Source organism: Notolepis coatsorum, assembly GCF_963971535.1.
Source record: "Notolepis coatsorum genome assembly, chromosome: 19".
In the NCBI taxonomy this organism is placed as follows: domain Eukaryota; kingdom Metazoa; phylum Chordata; class Actinopteri; order Aulopiformes; family Paralepididae; genus Notolepis; species Notolepis coatsorum.
In genome coordinates, this window is record NC_140183.1 from 1,903,189 (window position 1) to 1,928,237 (window position 25,049).

The window sequence follows — 25,049 nt, forward strand, 5'->3', positions numbered from 1 at the left end:
TTTCATACAGCTGTTTTATACACCTGCTTTTATCTCATCACGCTCTTATTGATATTGATAGATATGCTTTAATTGAATTTTATCATGTGCTTATTTTTTTATTCATGATGCAGACATAACGTGAAACAACTGAATGAGAACTGTCAATGTCTGTATACTGTGTGAGCTGCGAGATATCTATCTATCTATCTTCCGTCGTGTGGCAGTGAAAGGGTTAAAGATACACTCCCGGATTTATTGGCCCATCTACATTTTATGGGGTGTATTCATATAGTTTTCATATAAAAAGGCTCACAGCTGGGCGCCCAAGTGGCAAACCATGTAACGCGCTGCGTCGCGGCACGGCCGACCCGGGTTCGATTCCGGGACCCGGCGTCTTTTGCCAAATGTCTTCCCCCCCACTCCGTCTCCCGTTCTTCTTCCTCTCTCTCTCTCTCTCTACTGGACTGGACTGCCCAGTAGTAAAAAAAAAAAAAAATTATTAAAAAAAGCGATAAACGCTAAAAAAAAAAGTATCTTTAAAAAAAGAAAAAAAAAAAAAAAAAAAAAGGTAACTTACAGCTGTAGCTATAGATATACAGGTCAGATTTACTCTGATGTTTTGTGTATAAACAAAGCTTTTTACGGCAATCCTTGCATCAAGAGGTATTTGAGAAATACAAAATTCCTCCAATAACATTTTGGTTTTCAGTGATGTGGTTTCCGTTTTGATCGAGGATCAGGCCTTTTTAAGTCCCATACATAAAATATAGAGGGTGGTGTGTTTTTTCTTTCCTACAGTGAGGGCGCAACAAATGCTTACCTTTCCAGAGCCTCCAGCCTCATGCCTGATAATCGCTTCACTCTGTGGCTATCTGGAAACTGCTTCCTCAGTTCCTGAAGGCAGGTCTGTGGAGGATGTGGGTAGAAGGAAAAGACTGTTATAGTTGGCTGGGAGCTATACCCAATATTAAAAGGAATTAAAGGAACACACCAACATTATGGGAAATGCATCTTCCCCAGAGTGAGACAAGAAGATAGATACCAACTTCCTCTCTGTGCGTTCAGTAGAAAGCTATCCGGCTGCAAGCTAGCCTAGCACAAAATAATGGTAGCCTAGCAGCTAGCCTAGCTGTTGGAATGAAAACTCCTGGAGTTTTAAATTAGGCATAGCCGCTTCCATTCATTTGTGCTAAGCTAGGCTAGGTTGCATCCAGATAGTTTTCTACTGAACGCACAGAGAGGAAATTGGCATGTTCCTTTAAGGTTACTGGTATGAGGGCGGCTAGGTGGCGCAGTGGGCAAGGCGCTCGCCACCAACGCAGGAGATGCTGGGTTCGAGCCCAGCTCTCGGCGTTGCTACCAGCCTGGCTGGTCGTTCATACCAATACAATTGGCAGTATTAGGGCAGAGCTTTCCTCTCATTTCATAATAGACACAGACCAGCGCGGACCTTCAATGACATGCATCTTAATTGACGCGAGCAATGGGCTAACGTTAGCTGCTAACTAAGTTATCTAACTAGGCTAAGCTAACTAGCGTCCAAACTTCACCTAACACTCTCAATCAAACAAACGTCCAACACACTCACAAGCACGTTCAATCATCCAAACTTCACCTAACACACTCGCAAGCGCTCTCAATCATCCAACTAACCATTCATCTAACCCTAACCCAGCCCTACTCTCAACACACAAGCGCTCGCAATCATCAAAACGCTTCACCCGTCAAGAGCCGTTTAGACAACGACGTACAGCAGGTCACCACATGGAGTCGTCCGTCCCAAACAGACGGGATGTTTTCCATTCAACAACTCAGCATTGAGGCCAGGATGTGAAAATCCTGCAGTTACCACGGTACCCATGTGGGCAACAACCCACAATTCCACCCTTGCTACTATAAAAAGGAGAGGGAGGCTGTTCCGTCCTGCAGCACTCCAGAAGGAAGCTGGCGGTTGTTTTCTTCACACACACACGCCCGTGTGAGAGAGGTGAGGGATGGTTATCGTCACATCCAGCCTCATCCAGAATAGTCCATGGGCCAGACCAGATATCGGTGCCACTCAGGGTGAATAAACGTACATATAATTTTTTCAATTATCTATGTCTGTAGATGATATTTTTGTATGATAGCCCTTCCAGAGTGGTAGCTTTATCATAATTATCAAGTCATGAAGTATACCCACCCCCTCAGGAAATTGCATTTCAGATGCTGGTGCATATCCTGCTTTAGACTCACGTAGAGGACATCTGTCAATGTTTCACAATATTGTGTTTGGTATCATTTTAAAAGGGGACTATGTCATCTTTCATTCAAGCTAAGATGTGAATCTTTCTGACCAATATAGCGGTCACTGGAGCTCTTTGAACAGTCAACAACACACATTTTTACACGATTTTCGCCTAAATGATATCTTTTAGCCTTGTGTCATCTAGGAGCAACAGGGACACAACATACTAAATCTACAACACTCTCAGGACCATAAGGATTCAGGAAATGTATAATATGCCTATACTATTTCATTGTTACAGGTCATTGTGAGCCTTAAATTAGAAGAGCAGTATTAGGCTCCTATTAAACTATACAGAACAGCCACTATAGTCTAGAATGGAAACATACAGGTCCACCTGCATAGGGTGGATTCTTTTTCACCACCTGTTTTTTATTAATCCTTGAAGTGTCTATTTTAAGATTCTGACAGGTAACAGGTTGGAATAATGTCCCATGGGGTTTATTTTTAACCCTTTATTACACCTATCCTGAACCAAAACCTGAAGAAAAAGAAAACAGCTTTACTTTTGAAGTTAACAACATATGGAGACAAATTAAAAACATGTTTAAATTTGTCTCTCTATATGTTGTTAACTTCAATTTATGCCGTTTTCTTTCTTATTTTTCAGGTTTTGGTTCAGGATTTAGTATTTTGTGTCCCTGTTGCTCCTAGATGACACATCTTAACTTGAATGAAAGAGTACATAGTCCCCTTTAAAATGATACCAAACACAATATTGTGAAACATTGACAGATGTCCTCTACGTTGAGTCTAAAGCAGGATATGCACCAGCATCTGAAATGCAATTTCCTGAGGGGGTAGGTATACTTCATGACTTGATAATTATGATAAAGCTACCACTCTGGAAGGGCTATCATACAAAAATATCATCTACAGACATAGATCTTTGAAAAAATGATATGCAAGTTTATTCACCCTGAGTGGCACCGACAAGTGACATTTTGGCCTCTGGCCCATGGACTAGAAGGAGATGGAAAGTGTGCAGTGTGGTCCCAACCTTCTGCCCGAGCAATAGCTGCCGTCTGGAGCCTCAGGTTCTCTCTGGCAGGCCAGCAGTAGAGGCAGTAGATAATACAGCTGTTCACTCTAATCAATCATGTAGGGAAAAGATTAACTAGTCTATTTATTACCTTTTTTCTTTAATACCCCTCAGACCTGACTGTTTATAGACCCGAGAACATGTCAAAATGGGATTTCAAGAACATTACATTCAAAGCTCTAAGAAGACAAATGAATCCCGGGGGAGACGGCAGTGGAGCTTCGTGACGGCAGGCCAGGCAGAGCACAGCGAGAGGCGTGCTTCTTCAATGATCATCTCCACACTCTTATTCCAACGCTCGGCAAACAGTTTGTCCAAAGTAGACAGCTAATACATTTTGGCCAAATAATACAAAATCATATTTTCATATTTGGCAGATGGGGTTGCAAAGTAGCAGAGGCTGTGAGCAATGGGTTTAGTGAGGCTATTGGATGTGGGACTTATTGGTAGGGACTTACCAAAGCCAAGTCATCCCGACTGCAGTCCAGCGCCGCAATCATCACCTGCTCGTATATAATCCATACTGGGACAATGAGAGAAGGAGGGGAGAGAGAAAGAGAGAGAGAGAGAGAGAGAGAGAGAGAGAGAGAGAGAGAGAGAGAGAGAGAGAGAGAGAGAGAGAGAGAGAGAGAGAGAGAGAGAGAGATTTAATATACTTTCCAGTTCAGTGTCTGGTGTAATATACTAACATTAGAAAGATAATGCCGACTTCAACAGCAGCACAGCATGGGTTCTATCCCCAGAACGGAGCATAAATTATGTGAGCAAAAAAGGAGGCGGGGTTGCTCTGATTTACGACCTCCACTGCATCCTTTGTAATCAGCCGTCCTTTATCGTCCTCCAGGCCCTTACTCCCCCTTTCTAGATGAGTTTTCCACTTTCATCTCTGAGCTTGTTATGCGTATGGATAACCTGTTGGTGATTTTCACATTAATTTCAACAAAACTCTGGATCCCTTAAACAAGGCTTTTACTGACATCATTGACTCTTTTGGGTCTCGTTCAAACCGTTCACCAACACCCTTGACTTAGTTAGATCTGACCATGTTCCTGCCCTATCAAACAAGAGGTATGTTTATCAAGGATGCCCAATGTATAATTTGAAACTATTTAATTAAACATGTAAAGGGGCTCAATTAGCCCTAGAAATTAATGGGCATGTTATATGTTATAATATCAAGTTTCTGGTAATTTTGTTTTGTTTTGTATTGTTTATAATATAGATTGGTGTTAGATATAGATATATCTATATACGTGTATAATTTATGGATTTCTGATTGGACTCTACTTTGAGTCATTCCTTTGGTCACATTGCACCGGCACACCTGCGTTGTGATGTCATTTCCTGCCGTGTCATGTCATGTAATTACCTGCCAGGTGTATTTAACTACCATCTTGAATGTATTTCCATTGCTAGCCATATCACTGAAGAAGGACATTGTCCGAAACATGTCTGCCATCTATTCAGGCTGCCATTAAAAACATTGAACCTGAGAGTGCTGGTCCGGCTACCACACTAGACTAGACAAATAAAGATGTATCCATCAGTGGACCAATTGCATGCTTTTGCAGAGGACAAGAAGCCTTCAGTCGACTCCTTCAGACATTAAGCACCCCCCACAGCCCAAATGGAATGATTTTTTTTTATAATAAATAAATGAAAGTTTTAAAATATTATACTTTTTTTTTAAGTCGACCAATAGTCGACTAACGGCAAATTTTGGCCAATCCTAGTCGACCATCCAAATCCTTAGTCGGGGACAGCCCTAATATGTATATACATTCATACCAATTATCTGTTCTATTGTCCATCCATCCATCATCCATTCCGACACTATATCATCACCGACATCCAAGTTGGGGGATCCCCTTTGAACAGCCCATCTGAGGTTTCTCTCCTCCACACCTGCTTGTTTCCCCCTATTGCTGGGTTTTTAGTGAGTCCTTCCTTATCTTCATTGGGGAAAGTCTGGGAGTGTTGCATATTTGGATTCTATGGTGGTTGGTTTTGATCTTTTGTGATGTTTCTTCTTGACTTGTACAAGAAGGCTTGTACAGCCCATGGGGGCTATACGAATACATTTGATTTTGATTTGTTTAAAGCAACTAACTTATAGGTATGAATCAATAGTTCAATAGATTTTTCAATTGCTGATATTTATAACCTCTATATTTAGACCTACGTATTTTACTCGAGGTAAACATTGTTTTTAATTTAATTGTTTTAATTCCATCGTTCCACATGCGTGCACGGTGGATGGGAGAAGCTGAATTAATTTGCTGTGTTGCGTCATAGAAGCAAGACTGCAGTGTAACCTCATAGATCACAGAAAACCAGTAGATTCAGGATTTACAAATGAAAGATTATAGCAATATGTTCAACTTACTTTATGATGAGATATACAACACTGGGCTGACAATATGAACATAATGTTTTTCTATATGGAGCAGGCTCAGGCTAGGTTACGTGTTTCTTCCTTTTTTAATATGAGGATTAACTGGACAGTGTTTTGACATTCTGGAACACTACAGCGACACAGATCTGTGAATTGTATTACCCAGAAAGACAGGTAGTTAATCATATCAGCTTATAGCTATTACACAATACACTGTATATTCCAGCTCCATGATAAACAACGGGACTTTTTTGTATTGCAATATTTTATGTGACAATATAGTGTCACGTGTCTGGTCTTAACACTGCACAATAAAACAGTGGTGGTTTTAGTGCTTAATCATACTTCCATACTGAAACAACGCCATAGTGAGACCCCTCCAACTATCTCCATCAATTCCCGTAATACGTTTCACTGGGCGGTTATCTATAAAAGATTAAATGTTTTTCAAACGTTTATTCAATCAGTCAGCTGTGTAACAGTATAATACATTGACTAATAGCTTTGGCTACTGGAGCTAATTAATGAAATTAATACTAAATGTCAGACTAGTCCGTTTTGACAAGCGCGCCAGACACACCGTGCCAAATGGACACCCACTACTAATTGAGAAAGAACAATAAAAACCGCTTAAGAGGAAAAACAAAAATAGAAAAAACAGATGGCCCGTGCCAAAATAAACAAATGCCTCGAGTTTTTCTTGCCTTTTTTTTATGATTCCCACTCTTGTTTTGATAATTGCCACCTTGTTTCACAGCCAATTTAAGAGCTGGTTTCAATAAAACCATGGCATGTTAAGTGTTTATCCTCCTGTTTAAAGGCGGTATGAATCATAATGACCGGGAGAAGGATTCGGTTCTGCGTGACGGTACAGCAACAAGAGAGACCTAAACCTTCTGGTGCCTTTAATGCTGTGTAAAAGTAAACACCCGCGAGGCTCACCGAGTTAGGCTGCTCTGGTTTCAAACCGGTAGTCCTGTCGTCACTCTGGGATCCTAACAAATCTGCTCGGGTTTGATTTTCCAGGATAAAAGCTTGTCATGCGTTTCTAATCTAGAAACATTTCTATAGTCACTATTTATTTGTCTTAATCAATATATGCATGTATATATATATATATATATATATATATATATATATATATATATATATATATGTATTAGTGCTGTCAAAATTAACGCATTAATTTTAATTATGTAACGAGTTACAAAAAATGTAACGCTGTTAACGCAGTTTTGTTTACTTCCTGTCGCGTGTGCAGCCAGACTAGATCAAGCGAGCCTAGAGGACAGTCACTGGCGCGAAGATGGACAAAGGCGGAAAGTTTCAGTTTAAAAAGTTGCCCAACGGCTCGTTGGATAAATCAAAAGCAATTTGCGCAATTTGCAAAACCGAATTTAACGACCATAGGAGTAGTACGTCTTTGGCGTATCATCTAAAAGCAAAACATGCTGAAGTTCCCTCCACGGGGCATCGCCAATCTACGAGTGTGGCGCTCGTGGACGGATAACTAAACATGCCAGTGAGAAGGTAACCGACTTTACTTTATTTTCTGCATTGCTTTTATTCCGTCTTATTTTATGCAAATCTTCAATTTTTTACTGTATAAAGCACTTTGGGCTGCAAATCTTGTATGAAATGTGCTATACAAATAAAGTGTATTATTATTAATAACAACAATATTATTACAGCAGGGCTGCCAAAAGTAGGGCCCACGGGCCAAACGCAGCCCTCACAACATTATTGTGGCCCTCCTAAGGGTTCTATAAATATTAATTTGGTATTTTTTCTTTTCCATCTTTCATTCAACCTTTATTTAGATCCTCAGATTACTGAGGGTGGACCATCATTTTCAATAATGGAGAGTTTACAATAGGCAGAAAGCAAATAAAAAAATGTATAAAAATATTAGCATTTAGGCGGCTGAGTGGCGCAGTGGGCAAGGCGCTCGCCACTAACACAGGAGACGCTGGGTTCGAGCCCAGCTCTCAGCGTTGCTACCGGCTTGGCCGATCGTCATACTAACACAATTGGCAGTGTTAGAGGGTGGGAAAGCCGGTGGGTGGGGATTGGACGTTGTGGACAGCGACTCCTACAGGTCGGTTGGTGCGCCTGCTCAGCGAGGAAGGGAACTGGGGGAAGTAGTGTGATCCTCCCACGCGTTACGCTCCCCCAGTGAGAGTCCTCGCTGTCAGGTGAAAAGAAGCGGCTGGCTGACTCCACATGTATCGGAGGAGACATGCGATAGTATCCTTCAACCCTCCCTAGGCCAGCAAGTGGGGGGGAAATGCGCGCAACGACCAGGAAGGGAATTGGCATAACGACTAAATTGGGATGGGAGAAAAATACAGAAAAAAGGGAGAGCAAAAGTAGATCCTGCATCACCTACAAATCCCTCCACGCTCTGGCACCTCAGTACCTCACTGACCTCCTCCACCCGCTCACTCAGTCACGGTCCCTGCGATCCACGGACACTGGTCAGCTCTCCATCCCCCGAACCAGACTGCGGACCTTCGGGGACAGAGCTTTCAGTGTGGCAGCTCCCACCCTCTGGAACTCCCTCCACGCAGAACTCCGCAATGCCCCAACTCTGGACTCACTAATAACTAGGGTTGGGCACCGAAAACCGGTTCTAATAGGAACCGGTTCCTAACTTCCGGTTCTGGAACCGGAAGTAACATATTTGAATTTCGATTCTAAATTTCGATTTTTTTTTTTTATTTTTTTTTTACTTTGTTAATTAATGCCCTAGTTACAGTACAGCAACCAAATTAAACTGTATCAAGTCAACTGAAAATGTGAATAGTATGATTTTCTTTTTGAAAAAAAAAATAAAAATAAAAAATCTCCTTCGAAATAAGCTGTGACCTGTTTTGACCTGCACCTCAAAGAATCGGAATCGAGAATCGTTTAGAACAGGAATCGATATGGAGAATCGGAATCGGAACCGGAATCGTTCAAATCCAAACGATGCCCAACCCTACTAATAACTACATTTAACTGATAGATAACCCATTAATTATTATTAAATAGCGTTGTGCTAATAATCAGTTACTGGTATCTGTGACATTAATCGAAATAGAGTTGAGCTTGTATGTGTGCTCTAATAAAGTACTAATAAATATAATACTAAATACTAATTAAGATGATACTAAATACTAATTAAGATATTAATAAAGATAATACTAAATAAATACTAATTAAGATATTAATAAAGATAATACTAAATAAATACTAATTAAGATGTTACTAATAAAGATAATACCAAATACTAATTAAGACAATACTAATAAAGATAGTTTCTTCCGGAGGAAATGTATGTCTTCCAACGTGTGTAACATCAACTCAAGAGACGCTGACAAACTGAACAAGCTGGTGAGGAAGACTAGCTCCGTAGTGGAAGTCAAACTGAACAAGCTGGTGAGGAAGGCTAGCTCTGTAGTGAGTCAAACTGAACAAGCTGGTGAGGAAGACTAGCTCTGTAGTGAGTCAAACTGAACAAGCTGGTGAGGAAGACTAGCTCTGTAGTGAGTCAAACTGAACAAGCTGGTGAGGAAGGCTAGCTCTGTAGTGGAAGTCAAACTGAACAAGCTGGTGAGGAAGGCTAGCTCTGTAGTCAAACTGAACAAGCTGGTGAGGAAGACTAGCTCCGTAGTGGAAGTCAAACTGAACAAGCTGGTGAGGAAGACTAGCTCCGTAGTGGAAGTCAAACTGAACAAGCTGGTGAGGAAGGCTAGCTCCGTAGTGGAAGTCAAACTGAACAAGCTGGTGAGGAAGACTAGCTCCGTAGTGGAAGTCAAACTGAACAAGCTGGTGAGGAAGACTAGCTCCGTAGTGGAAGTCAAACTGAACAAGCTGGTGAGGAAGACTAGCTCCGTAGTGGAAGTCAAACTGAACAAGCTGGTGAGGAAGACTAGCTCCGTAGTGGAAGTCAAACTGAACAAGCTGGTGAGGAAGACTAGCTCCGTAGTGAGTCAAACTGAACAAGCTGGTGAGGAAGGCTAGCTCTGTAGTGAGTCAAACTGAACAAGCTGGTGAGGAAGGCTAGCTCTGTAGTGAGTCAAACTGAACAAGCTGGTGAGGAAGACTAGTTCTGTAGTCAAACTGAACAAGCTGGTGAGGAAGACTAGCTCTGTAGTGAGTCAAACTGAACAAGCTGGTGAGGAAGACTAGCTCTGTAGTGAGTCAAACTGAACAAGCTGGTGAGGAAGGCTAGCTCTGTAGTGAGTCAAACTGAACAAGCTGGTGAGGAAGGCTAGCTCTGTAGTGGAAGTCAAACTGAACAAGCTGGTGAGGAAGACTAGCTCTGTAGTGGAAGTCAAACTGAACAAGCTGGTGAGGAAGGCTAGCTCTGTAGTGGAAGTCAAACTGAACAAGCTGGTGAGGAAGACTAGCTCTGTAGTGGAAGTCAAACTGAACAAGCTGGTGAGGAAGACTAGCTCCGTAGTGGAAGTCAAACTGAACAAGCTGGTGAGGAAGGCTAGCTCTGTGGTGAGTCAAACTGAACAAGCTGGTGAGGAAGGCTAGCTCTGTAGTCAAACTGAACAAGCTGGTGAGGAAGACTAGCTCTGTGGTGAGTCAAACTGAACAAGCTGGTGAGGAAGGCTAGCTCTGTAGTGAGTCAAACTGAACAAGCTGGTGAGGAAGGCTAGCTCCGTAGTGAGTCAAACTGAACAAGCCGGTGAGGAAGGCTAGCTCCGTAGTGAGTCAAACTGAACAAGCTGGTGAGGAAGACTAGTTCTGTAGTCAAACTGAACAAGCTGGTGAGGAAGGCTAGCTCTGTGGTGAGTCAAAGGTGAACAAGCCGGTGAGGAAGGCTAGCTCTGTAGTGAGTCAAACTGAACAAGCCGGTGAGGAAGGCTAGCTCTGTAGTGAGTCAAACTGAACAAGCCGGTGAGGAAGGCTTGCTCCGTAGTGGGAGTCAAACTGGTCAAACTAGAGGTGGTGGCAGAGAGGAGGATCAGGGGAAAAGTTGGAGAACCCCTCCCACCTCCTCTATGAGGAGCTAGCCAAGACGAGGAGCACGTTCAGCCACAGACTCGTCCTCCCTACCCCCCCGACACACTACAAATCACATCGGCCAGTCAATCGTGCCAGTAGCCATCAGGCTCCACAACTGTGGGCAGGGACTGCTGCCAATAGTTGGAGCTAACTAATGGCTGAAAAACTTGAGAACCGTTAGGACTGTTAGGATTGTCTGACTCTGAATTACTAAACAACACTGCACAGACTCAGTGTGCTACTACTATATATACCACGCACACTATTATTATTATTATTATTATTATTATTATTATTACTGATAGAATACTGATAAATACAAATTAAGTCGATACTAATAGAAATAGTAAATACTCATTTAGATGATACCAATGAAGATAATATTAAATGGTAATTAAGACAATACTAATAAAGATAATACTAAATGCTAATAAAGATATGGTTGGAAAAAAATATGGCATATGGAAATTAGATTTTGTGGAAAGTAAACTACTTTCTTTCTGTGGCAAGTAGGAGTTACTGAGAGGAATATCAGATAAACAGTACTTTTGTACGAAGCAGCATTACACACAGCAGTCATATCTCATGTGATCTATGCATATGGTGTTTTTCTAGGCTTTACCAGGGACCACTGAGTGCTTCTTGACTCCATAATTCAAAAACCACTACTTAATTCACAAAAATCTAATTTACTTCAATGACGTGCAGTGATAGTTGCCTCGGGGAAACAGTGACAAATCTTAGCGTAATCACTCATCATGGACCTACAACCAAGCCAGAGTAGCATGTTTTTCCTGGCTTTTAGGAGGTGCTTAGACAGTCAAATTGGTGCGTTTTGCTGTGGGTTTCAACAAACCAACAATATCCAGAAACAAAGATAAAGCTAGTCAAAACCATTGAGGATCTTGACGCTATGAAAATACGATTTCCCCTAGGATTCTGTCTAGCAGTGGTGTGCATGGTTTTAACCTACAAACCTAGCATTCTGTCTAGCAGCGGTGTGCTTGGTTTTTGCAGAGGTTCTCTGGTTAACCCTGTTGAGAGTGACTCAATTCTGCTCGTGTGTGTGTGTGGTGTGCAAGGGGCAACAGTGGCTCAGGAGATAGAGCAGCCATCTGGTAATCAGAAGGTTCCTGGTTCGATTCCAGCTCCTCTGGGCAGCATCTCAAGGTGTCCTTGAGCAAGACACGTAAGCCCCAACTGCTCCTGATGAACAGGTTGGTACCTGGCATCATGGTCGCCTCTGCCATCGATGTGTGAATGTGTGAGTGAACGGGTGAATGTGAGGCGTGAGTTTAAATATCTCCGGTCATAATGTCCTGTGAAAATAATTCCCTCTAAGCACAATTTGAATTGTATTAAAATAGTTACATTTGTTTCATTGTTGCTTCACCAAGCAGGTCTAATAATGACAACGATGCGTCAGCGGGAGCTTGGTGCTAGATTTGCGAGAACATGCAACTGCAGAGCCGCAGAGCTCACAGAGCTGTGCCCGCACAGTGCAGTACTCCAATTCAGCCATTGGCAATTCAGCTGTTGGGTGGGTGGCGCTGCTGAGCGGTCCCCAGACCGGACCTGAAAGCACCGCTGGCTCTGCGGCTCTGCAGTTGCTCGTTTATCGCTTCGTTGGGAGATAGTCATCACGCAACGGCCACGATAATGTTGCCGTCTCTCTCTGCCAAATTTCTCAGTTCTTCGCTTGATATAATTAATACAAATGTCCAATATAACGGAATTCGTTAGCTCATAAAAATGTGATTATAACAGACCGCCGTTTATTAATGTCGGGCCGACTGCCCACAGACATCCATTTGATTTAAAGTCAGCAGCAGCACGGAGTCTCGAGGGACTTATTTTATTTGGAATATATTAATGACTGTATACGCAAAAGTAGCCTAGTTTTAAGTTAAAATATTATAAATCTACATGCCTTGAGGATGTCATTATTTATATAGCCTGCCTATAAATTGTTTTTAAGCTCAATAAACTCTGACCGGAATTGATCCCATTTGTCCGGTAGATTGAAATCTTGCAGGACACGGAGACCGGCAAAAAAAATTCTAACGGAAACCCTGGTTTGTTTGTCGTATTTTTTTTTATTTGCGATTTGAATTCACATTTCATCAATCGAGCCTCACGCTAGTGTTGCAGACTCTCTCTGAGCTCCATTGGGAAAATACCGCCCCCTATCGTCTCTCCCTGTGTAACTGCACCCCATTAGATTAGACTGATGAAGGGGGGGGGGGGGGGGGGGCAGTTTCCTCATTTAACTTTTCCGTCAAGCCAACTGAAGGATCCAAGTGATCGCCGAGCCGCAAAACAACATGGAATACATATTTACAGTACCCAACGCTGAATCAATAAACGCGATCGATATTTGGAATGGCGATCAGGAATTGGAATAATCTTTTTGGAGAACATCTGATCTGAGGTAAGCAATTTATTTTACCAGTTTTGGGGTAATCGGATCTGTTTTGACCTATATATATCAGTGTGTGCCCTATGTGTGTGTGTGTGTGTGTGTGTGTGTGTGTGCTGATCAGGAAATGAGAATATATTTTTCAGATCGCTTCTATACAGTGATGGGAATAACAGCGTTATAAATAACGGCGTTACTAACGGTGTTAGTTTTTTCAGTAACGAGTAATCTAACGGATTACTCTTCCAATCTTAATAACGCTGTTACCATTACTGCCAAAAAATGCGGCGTGTTACTATGATTGAATCTGTTTTTTTCATCAGACAGATCTCTGTGCCGAGAAGCAATACTTTTTTCCCTTGGTTAGTGGACAGTGCGCGATTGGCTGAGGTTGAGTAAAATGTCATGGTAAGCCAATCAGAGGTAGAGATGGGGGCGGGTGTTTGAAAGCATCCAGGGTCTGACACACAGCGACAACACAAGCGACTCAGTCAACGTGAGACCGCGGTCCGTGTACGTTTTGATAGTTGGTTTTTTGTTCACTCTTGTGTTAGTTGTGTTGCAGCGCAGGGCACTACACAGTAGTGGAAGCTACAGCCTTATCAACAGTGCTGCACTTCCTGGTTTAATAGCAGTCTTCAGGTGCTCAGACTCATATATATATATATATATATCTGTATGTCATGCATGTCTTAAATGTCATGATTAGATTAGTTTAGATGATTAGATTAGATTCTTATATCTGTATGTTGTGTATGTCATAAATGTCATGAATTGAAAATGGGGGACCCTGATGTAAACAAGACGAAAGTCTTTCTCTGGGCCCTGTTTCTTGTACGTGGTTCAACTAAGTCGATCAAGATGTCATTATCCAGCTTCAGTTAACCCGATGTTTGAAGCCGGGATTTTCCTGTTCCAAGAAGGTGGATTCAGTCTCGTTAACTCAAGCCAGACTTGATTCTCAGGATCAGTGCGCGCGCCCGCCTCAGCTGAGAAGACAGCAGGTGTCGATCGCAGAAATCCTGATTCTCTAGCGGCATTGATTGATTAATTGATTTAAAACTTTATTAACATATTGCAGTACGGCTCAATCGCCTCGCCGACAAGTTAAATGCGTTATCTATAGGCAAATTTTAAGTCCCTCATTACCTCAATCAATCAGATTATATTTCTTTAAACTTGCCTGCTGGATTGAATAATCAAATGAGATCTTGCTAGCGAAAATAATTAGTTAACTGTTATACAGAATTACGATACGGCTCTCTTACCCATTGATTGATGTATAGTCAATCTTTAACTTATCTCCAATGTGGTCTAACGGGTTGTTCTTTTGACTTTCACACAGACGACCGGGGTTCAAGACCCTAGTCGTCTCCTTCTTTTTGCAATATAGGAATAATTCAATTTGGTGCACGTTGAGAGCTATATAAAGAATGACATCCTCAATGCATGTAGATTTATAATATTTTAACTTAAAACCAGGCTACTTTGGCGTATAATCATTAATATTATATTCAAAAAAATCATATTGGAAAGACCGGGTTTTGAACCCCGATCGCTGGGTTGGCAGGCTTGAGCACTACCGCTGGACCACTGTGCCAGATGGGATAAATTCATTTTTATACATTAATGAACGAGAGACCCGTGTTTAGAATATCCTTTGTTATGAATGAAGTTTATCTCTTTATCCTCATTCATTAATGTGACGTCAACGGCTCATTCAATTTCTCAAATCCGTCAAACAGCGCATCTCATCAGACATCTTAATCCCAGTTACAATTAAAATAACCACATAATGTGTACATCGCACGAGCGAGCGCCACCGTCGCCACGGTATATATAACGTGCATTATTTAGGACAAAGTGAATTTAGTATCAGCATTTTGGGTCTATTTTACATTTCAAAAGCCCCCTCTGGAAGAATGGAGCACAAGAACGTAATTCAGAATGGTATAATGCAGATCGTAGACTGTGGGAATAGTTTCAGGAAACGGGCCGTCACTTCTTTGCGGGGGCGTGGCGATGGTTCAGGCTAAGTTGAACTTGAACTCTGCTTTCGACCAGGCTCAAACTTTTGGATATGTTGTCATGGTGATTTGGAAAATCCACGTACATGAAACCGGAAAGTCCGGCTAACCCAGTTATCCAGTTAAAGTTATCCGGCTAACTCAGTTATCCAGGTACAAGAAACAGGGCCCTGGTCTGCATCCCCTTAACAATTGTGTGTATTGAGCTGTCCTGTACGCTACAACACCAAGAGTAAAAAGGAAAAACCTTTACAAACTGGGCAGTACATCAGTACAGTACAGTAGGTTGGCAGTAGGGGTGGGAATCACCAGTTTCATCATGATACGATACGATATCGATTCTTTGGACAACGATACGATATTTGCAGATATAACAAAGTCTCTCACGATACAATACGATACGATTAGATTCAGGTGCCTGCGATCGATATGAGATGATATCATATGCCCATTTAACACAATCAGTAACATTTAGATCAACAAAAAAAAGGTAATGAAAATATCATTTGACATTTGTATTTTTGAGCTCTTCCAGACATTTAAAGGAAAATCAATCTATTGTTTTTAATACAAATAGACCTCCTGTTCACTGTAAAGTGCCACGTTTTTATATATTGAGCTTTAAACTTTAAGCTAAATTTTTTTGGAACTCAAAACTCACAACCTCCCTCTCCCAAACCGTTCCTACAACAATTTGTTGATGTTGCATGATCATGTATAGGCCTACATTTATTATGTATTATATTGTTTATGTTTAAATAACATTTAAACATCAAACTCCTCTGACCTCATCTGGTCTTTCCAAAGACCCGCGCACACACACACACAGAAAGGGAGAATGCTATGCTGTAACGTCTACACACACGGAGCTACTGCTGTTGTTCTTGGGCGGATATGAGACTCGCCACAGGATTTTCAAAATAAGAGTATCGATATGAATCGATCTTATTACATCGCATCGATCCGATTCGATTGTTGATAATTACATCGATGTATCGATCTGGATCGATGTATCGTCCCACCCCTAGTTGGCAGTGTTCCTGGCTCCAAAACGCAGCTAATAGATTAATCAAAGATAGACATTGTTTGTCTCCCCTTCGTGACATCACCAAAGGCAATCATTGAGAACAGCTTGTTTATGCTTATTTAATCTGAAAACTACAGCAAGGAGTACTTTTATGTAATTTCCCCAGTGCCTAAATAACATATTTCAGACTGCCAAAGACTAGACAAAAGTAATTTTCCATAATATGTCCCCTTAAATGATTCAGTTCAATTATCTAAAATGAAGAGGTTGTTTATTTTCAAGGTGTACTTACTATCATCTCCAAGTTTAGATCCATGTTCACCGATCAGCTCCTCGCCAACATCCACGATCTGTTCACTGTTTCTGCAGTTATCTTCTCTCCATTTACGCAGCTTATCTCTCATCTCTGGAAAGAAAGACATTATGGACATTTGGCGCTGTGAACTGGGATCATGAGATTTGTTTATGTACTGTAAATGAAGTCTCTGCTTTCCACAGTGACACCATGTGTTTATGAAGGCGTGGCCACTACAGGCGGTTCACACAAGCATTGCACCACCTGCAAGCCATGATTTAGACCAGATACAGGAGTCACAGGTCCCTTGGTCTTCTCAGGGTATGTATGTATCAGGGCTAGCTTAAGGGTCTTGTATCAGGGCTAGCTTAAGGGTCTTGTATCAGGGCTAGCTTAAGGGTCTTGTATCAGGGCTAGCTTAAGGGTCTTGTATCAGGGCTAGCTTAAGGGTCTTGTATCAGGGCTAGCTTAAGGGTCTTGTATCAGGGCTAGCTTAAGGGTCTTGCATCAGGGCTAGCTTAAGGGTCTTGTATCAGGGCTAGCTTAAGGGTGTTGTATCAGGGCTAGCTTAAGGGTCTTGTATCAGGGCTAGCTTAAGGGTCTTGTATCAGGGCTAGCTTAAGGGTCTTGAATCAGGGCTAGCTTAAGGGTGTTGTATCAGGGCTAGCTTAAGGGTCTTGTATCAGGGCTAGCTTAAGGGTCTTGTATCAGGGCTAGCTTAAGGGTCTTGTATCAGGACTAGACATTGTATTATGGCTAGGGTGAGGGTCTAGTATCAAGGCTACGTTGAGGGTCTTGTATCGGGACTAGACTGCATCAGGGCTAGGTTGAGAGTGTGCACATTAAAAACGTAAAAATCTAACATAATAGTGTTATTATGTACAGGTTGTGTACAGTCAATGTATTGAGCTGCCAGACAGTTACAGTTAGTGTTACGTCAGGTCGGACCAGCATGATGGCTACTGTACTGGCATGTGACACAGGCCTCGTTCAAACAACTTCCATCTGAAGACGAGCAAAGTAAACGCTTCTTTCACCTCGAGCTCTCGTTGGGTTTGTGCTCCGACAGGCACAGACAAAGAGACAGGCTCAGCTGATTGATTGAAAACTTTATTAACAGATTGCAGAATGGGTACAATACAGTACGGCTCAATACACACAATTGTTAATAATGGGATGCAGACCAGAGAAAGACTTGTTAGGGTCCCCCATTTTCCATTCATCATAACATATGACATACATGACATACAGATAGACAGTACTGCTACATCTATGACATACCATATTTACAAATACAGTAGTTTGTGATACTAGAGGTGGGTAGGTAGATAGACAGTACTGCTACATCTATACATTTATGACATACCAGCAAGCAAGTTTATTAATCTGGTATACATGATGAATTGAAAATGGGGGACCCTGATGTAAACAAGACGAAAGTATTTCTCTGGTCTGCATCCCCTTAACAATTGTATGTATTGAGCTGTACTGTACCCATTCTGCAATCTGTTAAATAAAGTTTTCAATCAAACAATCAATCAGTTAATTAATGCAACGTCAAGCTATTAGCTCACATAACGCTACTGTTTGTTATCCGACCAGACAGGCGGGTAGCTGACGTTACACGACCTGCATCCATCTGTACTCCAACGTTGCATTATTCTATATTATAAATAATAACGTTATGAACGCTGCTGGCTGACGTTAGCCTGTGATCACGGTGTTAGTCAGTTAGCTTAGTTAGCTCATCCGCTAATGCAACAACAACCACTCAGACGCGGACAGCGAGCGTTATTATTATAATAACAGCTCTGTTCTCAACACCAACACGAGCAGGTGAAAGAAGAAAGCCTTCTTCGGCTCGACAGTTACATTCGCGCATTCAACAGCATCTGACTAGAATAGATTAGATCTTTTTATTTTGATTTACCTTCCCAGCCCACATCGTACATTTCTGAAACCGACGCCATCTTCCTTTGTGACGACACACATGCACGTCATCGACTTCGTATTTGTAGGCGTGGCCTGCTCTCCTTCACACCAGAGCCAAGACTGCTTCACACATAGTTTGATTGATTGATTGAAAACTTTATTAACAGATTGCAGAATGGGTACAGTACAGTACAGCTCAATACACACAATTGTTAAGGGGATGCAGACCAGAGAAAGACTTTCGTCTTGTTTACACCAGGGTCCCCCATTTTCAATTCATCATAACATATATGACACACACGACATACAGCTAGACAGTACTGCTACTGCTACATCTATACATTTATGACATATCAGATTTGCAAATACAGTACTGTTTGTGATACAAAAAGAGTCCAGAAAAGAGAGTATATACATTTGACGTGGAAACTGTACATTGGAGGGTAGGTGGGGGGGGGGGGGACTGTACATTGGAGGTGGTTGGGTGGGGGAGGGACACTGTACAACACTGTACAAGCAAAACTGTACATTGGAATATTGACAAAACCATACTTGGTCATTTACTGTACATTGGGTTGGGTTAGGACATTTACAGGGGCCAGTTTGAAAACTTTATTAACAGATTGCAGAATGGGTACAATACAGTACGGCTCAATACACACAATTGTTAAGGGGATGCAGACCTGAGAAAGACTTTCGTCTTGTTTACATCAGGGTCCATTTTCAATTTATCATAAATATGACATACACGACATACAGATAGACAGTACTGCTACATCTATACATTATGTATTGCACATCGTTGCGGGCAAGACCACCCGCATTTCATTGTATACTTGTATGCCGTGACAATTAAAAACTCTTGACTCTTGACTCTATGACACACCAGATTTACAAATACAGTAATGTTTGATACAAAAAGAGTAAAAAAAAAAAAAAAAAAAAAAAGTATACATTTGACGAAGAAACTGTACATTGGAGGAGGTGGGGGGAGTGGGGTGGGGGGGGGGGGGAGTGGGGTGGTGGGGGGGGGGGTAGGGCGCGGGGTGGGAAGTGGTGAAGTTCAGACCACAGCCTGCTACCAACCTGGATAATAATGATGATGATGATGATGATGATGATGATGATGATGATGATGATGATGATGATGATGACGATGATGATGACGATGACGATTATGTGATGTGACGCAAGACGTATCAGTGAATTATAATGTGGACCGTTTTTAAAGTCAATGGACCTGTCTCAAAACCCTGCCCCTTTTCTTGATCCTCCAATCACAACTGTCGCTTACCTCGGACAAACTTGGTTTGTCCGAGGTAAGCGACAGTTGTGATTGGAGGATCAAGAAAAGGGGCAGGGTTTGAGACAGGTCAATTCTAATTCCAACTGGAATTTAAGCAGACAGTAGGCTACATCTAGATCTATCTAGTGAGAATGAAGTGAACGCTATAGTCTGCCTGGTGTCACAGTGTGATGATGTGATATTATATGACACATGACACATTGGCCTAATTCCCGCTGCATCGACTCGCGCTGAACGCTCACCGGTCTGCTCCGGCCGACCTATAGCCCTCTCCAGAGGCAAGCAGTGTGATGGTCTGTAGGCTACACCTCTACTGTAACCATTTACAGGCCAGATGCTGTCACTCTCACGCGTCATTAGCGTTCTCAAATCGCCCCCATGTGAAGGATCTGTTAGAACGGTAGACCGAGCCTAGAATATGTCGGGTTTCCCTCCGAGGCTCTTTCCAAGCTGCACATCACCCCCATTTCTCTCTCTCTCTCTCTCTCTCTCTCTCTCTCTCTCTCTCTCTCTCTCTCTCTCTCTCTCTCTCTCTCTCTCTCTCTCTCTCTCTCTCTCTCTCTGATTTCCCTCACAGGGCCTCTGTGGATCTCATCTACCCCTCTCTGTGTACGTTAAGCACTCCTGTCTCACCACATTATGCACTTGTTGAGATGGACCCAGCGTAAACTCACTCAGAGAGAGACGTTATTTCACAGACCTGATGTCATCTCCCCCCGTTCTCCCTCTCTCTCTCCGCTCTGGCCCACTGCGGACGCGTTGTTATTGCTCAGAGGTCAGAGGTCAGCGGGGCTATGTCGCCCCCGGAGGACACTGCCATTGTAAAATGGCATGGCGTGCTCCTCGTTGGGCAAGTGCAAGTGTGCAAGAGGACTACGAGATGTCATCATCCCAGCCGGGGGGAGAGAGAGGAATAATAACATTGTGTGCGGTTTCAGTTACGTTCAGCACAAGCGACCCATGGACTTGTAATTTTCAAGTCTGCACATGGCAGTCAGTTGATATGTGGTCGGGTTTTTTGCTGGAAACCCAAATACTGAGGCGACCACATTAAGACAAGCAAACACTGTCCTTCGGGGTGAAGGGCTTTCCCTCGTCTGCCAGGGTGCTACTAAAAGGCCAGGGCCCGGTGCCGACCTGCTGTAAAGACGAGTCACCGGTGGGCGGGATGGTAAATAACCCTCGGTTTCATAGCTATATAACGAGCTGACTAGAACATCGCCCGCTTGTGATGGAGCTGGAACCCGAGGAGTGAAAGACCGCGGCCTCGACGCGAGGCGTCTGTTTACCTTGGAGGTACTCTCTCTCTCGGACACAAATGTCATGAGGGGAGATCAATTGCAAACGTCTGAAAAAGCAAATTGTACTGCCTGACTGGTGCTTACGTAGGTTTCCATGCTTTGGAAGTCCTGCATATGGCACACAACAAGCATATATTTTCCCTCTCATTCTCTGTGTATGAAAAGAGAAAGAAAAAAAAGGGATATTCCAGCAGAAACACTTCAGAAGGATTATATTTTGATTTCTGACAGAAGCAATCAGAGCTGGCGATCTCTAAAATGAACAGTTATGAACAGAAAATTGAGGTGAGGTTGAGGTGCTTTCTGCGGTTTTGAAACAGTTCCTGTTCCATCGAGGTCTTTTTATTTATTTTTTGTCGGTGTCATATAGTGATTTGCGGAAAATGAAGACAGATGCAATTAGCGACAATGTTTGGTCTCGGCCCGGCACAGCCGACCGGCACCGTGTTTACTTTGAAATGTGATCAGCTCCCCTGTCTGACCGCGCTGCTTTCACCTCACCGCCAATCACTCTCTACAGATGACCTCAGCACGCCTCTGACGGTCTCCCTCCGTCGCACCTTTGACCTCGCCCATATCCTGAGCGAGAGGCCCTGAGCGGGAAATTATGGCAGATCACAATTAAACTTCCTCACTCTCTCGCTCCCCTCTCCCTTGGTTTCTGTGCCAAGAACAATATTCAGCGCCATGTCGAGAGCAGCCCCCGCGCTGGTAATTGACGTTACTCACACATACTGCGAAGCTTGGGATGTATAGCTCCCCCGACACCTTGTGTAGTAGCGTGATTGCTCATTGTGGAGTGGAGTGTTACCACATGCAGTATATTATGTGTTGCTGGATTGGTTTTAATAGGCTATCGTTCTTTCTCATTAAGCTCAATTCAAACGAGAGTTTAACATCACCACATAAGAGATTACTTCCACACACACAAAAAAAACGTAAGTGTTCAGCCACATCTGAACTTGTACAATCGGGGCAATTAGCAAGATGTTCAAGCACGGGAGGTGATAGCATTTTTAAAAGTGTGACAACTCCGTTCCCATGGGCATTCACTCGACAGCAAATTGATTTACACATAACTCTAGTATTGATTGCAAGGACAATGGAAAGGAAAGTCAAAGTGGATGAGCCAGTGTGGAGTCTACACTTACATAATACTCTTGTATGGTAAATAGATGGATATAGCAAGATAGCATAAGGATATATAGTATAACTGTATATTGTATAGTATAGTATTGTATAGTAGTGTAGATAAGACCCAGTGCCTCATCCGTAGCTAACACTGTATTGCACTATCGCAGGACCTTGGCATGTCTTTTACCATGCTTTTTGTAAACTTTATGTACATTATACCTGTTATGTCTTATTCTTATTACTTGTATCTTATTCTTATTACTTACTCTACTTAGTATTGCACAATCGCTGCGGGCATGACCACCCGCATTTCACTGTATGCTTGTATGCCGTGACAAATAAAACTCTTGACTTGACTCTTGACTCTAATCATCGTACAATGCACTTCAGACGGTTGATAGACCTACTCTCTCCGTGGCTTTGGCAAGAACGCCACGCGTCCTGAAGACCCAAAGTATTAAACCAATTATTACAATATTTACTAGTAGACATAAAATATATCATCCTACCCTTGGCTTGACTGTACACGTGTTGGCGTCGGGGAAGAGGCAAGCCGAGTTCACTCATTTTCCAGCATTCGTACTGTTGTTCCAGGTTGAACCAGAACACTTCTACATCCTGTCAGGGGGTCTGACTTGAGGTTTACCATCCAGAGAGGTCGTGACCCCTGTGCACTCTCCTTAATTGCTTTCTTCCAATTGTTTTGAGAGTGGGTTTTACTTTTAGAGGCCTCCGCAGAGTTACATAAATACACATGCAACAGCAATTATTCCAGAAATCCAAGAATGCAGACGGACGATCAGAATAATCTGATTCCATCTCCTGAGCGGCGGGAAGCCCCTGACGGCATGATCTGGAGTTATCAGGTTTCGCTTTCCTTTTTTTCGGGGTTAAGAACGTCCACGACCACAAATGTGTCGATAACGCAGCATTCCCTGTAATGTCATGTTTTTAGAGGAAAAGTTGTGCCATACGAGCAAAGCATGGGAACGGTGCTTGTGGAGGAGGAATTACAGGAGGGGGTAAAATATCATCCATTCCCCCTGTTTGCAGTGGGTAATAATATCGCTGATGTAGACGTTCCAGGCTTACAGCATCATACAAATGTATACCCCCACCCCACCCATTCACCCACCCACACACACACAAACACACACACACACACACACACACAGCCTCTCCACTACATTTAGCAGGCATATGACATATGGCCAGGTGAAGGCTCACTATGTTATAAGAGCATTTACATGTTACCCGTTGCTGTGTAAAATTGACATGTGCCGTGCAGATGTGCCGCCGCCATGCTCGGTGCCATCGGCTGCTCGCCGGCTGAGAGTTTGTGTTGTTTTCTGGCCCCCCTGGCTCTCGGTCGATAACCTCGACCCCACTGCCATCGAATACGACAGTGCTGCTGAAGTCAGCAGCACCGGGCTCTGGATCAGAGTGTGGGCCGCTGATTTATAACCTGACACGCACAGGGAGCGAGGTGATGCATAATCTAAAAAGACTAAAAAAGAATAATTGAAATTCATAATATGAGATACTGGCATTCAGACTGAGGCATTAGTCTCCAGCCATTATTGATTTGTGTTTTGACAGATATTAGAGGGAGAGGCCGGCCGGCCGCCTTCCCCTTATCCCTCTTTTGGACTCATTCCTTGACTTAGAAAGGTTTCGGGGGGAACCAGAGACCTGAGGTTTTTCCAGGGAATCGCTGTTGCGTTCCCCTTCACATTTGTATCCTATCAAAGCAGAGTACATTACATTTACATTTAGTCGTTTAGCTGAAACGCTTTTATCCAAAGCGACTTACAAGTTCTGTACGACAAGTCATCAGGAAGGGCACAACTCTATCAGCTGAGTAACAATGTTCATCAAAGTGTCGAGTGCTACAGTGTAGGTTAGTTTATTAGGACAAGTGCATGACAGTAAGGTTAGTTAGGGTTCGATTTTTTATTTTTTTTCGAATTTTTTCTTCTTCAGATAATGGTTGAAGAAGTGCATCTTTAGTCGATGGCGAAAGATTGGACGGGTTTCGGCTGTCCTAGCTGGGGTGGGTAGTTCATTCCACCATTGTGGGGCAAGGACTGAGAAAAGGCAGGTTCTCCTTGATGACCCTCCCGGAGCTCGGATAGGAGTAGGTCTGAGGCGGCCAGAAGATGCAGAGCGTAGGGGTCTTGAGGGTGGGGAGTTGGAGACCATTGACCGGAGGTAGGCGGGAGCGGTTCCCTTTGCCGCACGGTATGCCAGGTCGAGGGCCTTGAAGCGGATTCGTGCAGCAATGGGGAGCCAGTGCAGGTCCCTAAGAAGTGGGGTGACATGGGCCGACTTCGGTAGGTTTGAGATCAGGCGGGCCGCTGCGTTCTGAATGAGTTGAAGAGGCTTGGTGGCAGTGGCCGGGAGGCCAGCGAGCAGTGCGTTGCAGTAGTCGAGGCGGGTTGATTGGACGAGGAGTTGGGTGGCTTATCTTGTCAGGAAGGGGCGGATCCTTCTGACGTTGCTCAGGAGGAATCTGCAGGTTCTGGTTGTCGCTGTGATGTGAGCAGAGAAGTTCAACTGGTAGCGGTGTCTTCTACAAGACGAACGTGTGAAATCACAGGTAACCGTTTTGTACCATGAAATGGACTGAGAAATACCGTACAGACACTTCCATCTTGCCCGGTCAAACCCTTTCGGAGCCCGTCCTCGCCTCAGCCAACAAATACACAGGACACTTTGAAACACAGACACATAAATTAGGTAAATTACAGTGTAGCCTATTTACTTTTTATTGTAGCTTTTCCAATAAGCGTTTTTTTCTTTTTCAGTTCTGCGCTATGTGGGACTTGCGGGGTGCTAGGCATTAGATAATGTTCTCCTACATTAAGATTGGGTTGACCTCAGCTTGTGACTGCAACTTGT

General features: G+C 43.0%; 1 protein-coding gene across 1 annotated transcript in view; it reads right to left on the bottom strand.

Annotated features, from left to right (window-relative positions):
- Positions 1–18,461, bottom strand: part of emc2 (ER membrane protein complex subunit 2) — a 75,723-nt gene extending 57,262 nt beyond the window's left edge. The window contains exons 1-4 of the mRNA XM_084336092.1: positions 18,406–18,461; positions 16,473–16,586; positions 3,770–3,834; positions 803–888 (exon numbers count right to left, since the gene is read on the bottom strand). Of these exons, the coding sequence (XP_084192218.1) occupies positions 803–888; positions 3,770–3,834; positions 16,473–16,586; positions 18,406–18,445 (305 nt within the window). The 5' untranslated portion in view covers positions 18,446–18,461. The remainder of the gene's footprint in view (positions 1–802; positions 889–3,769; positions 3,835–16,472; positions 16,587–18,405) is intronic.
- Positions 18,462–25,049: the final 6,588 nt, after the last annotated feature.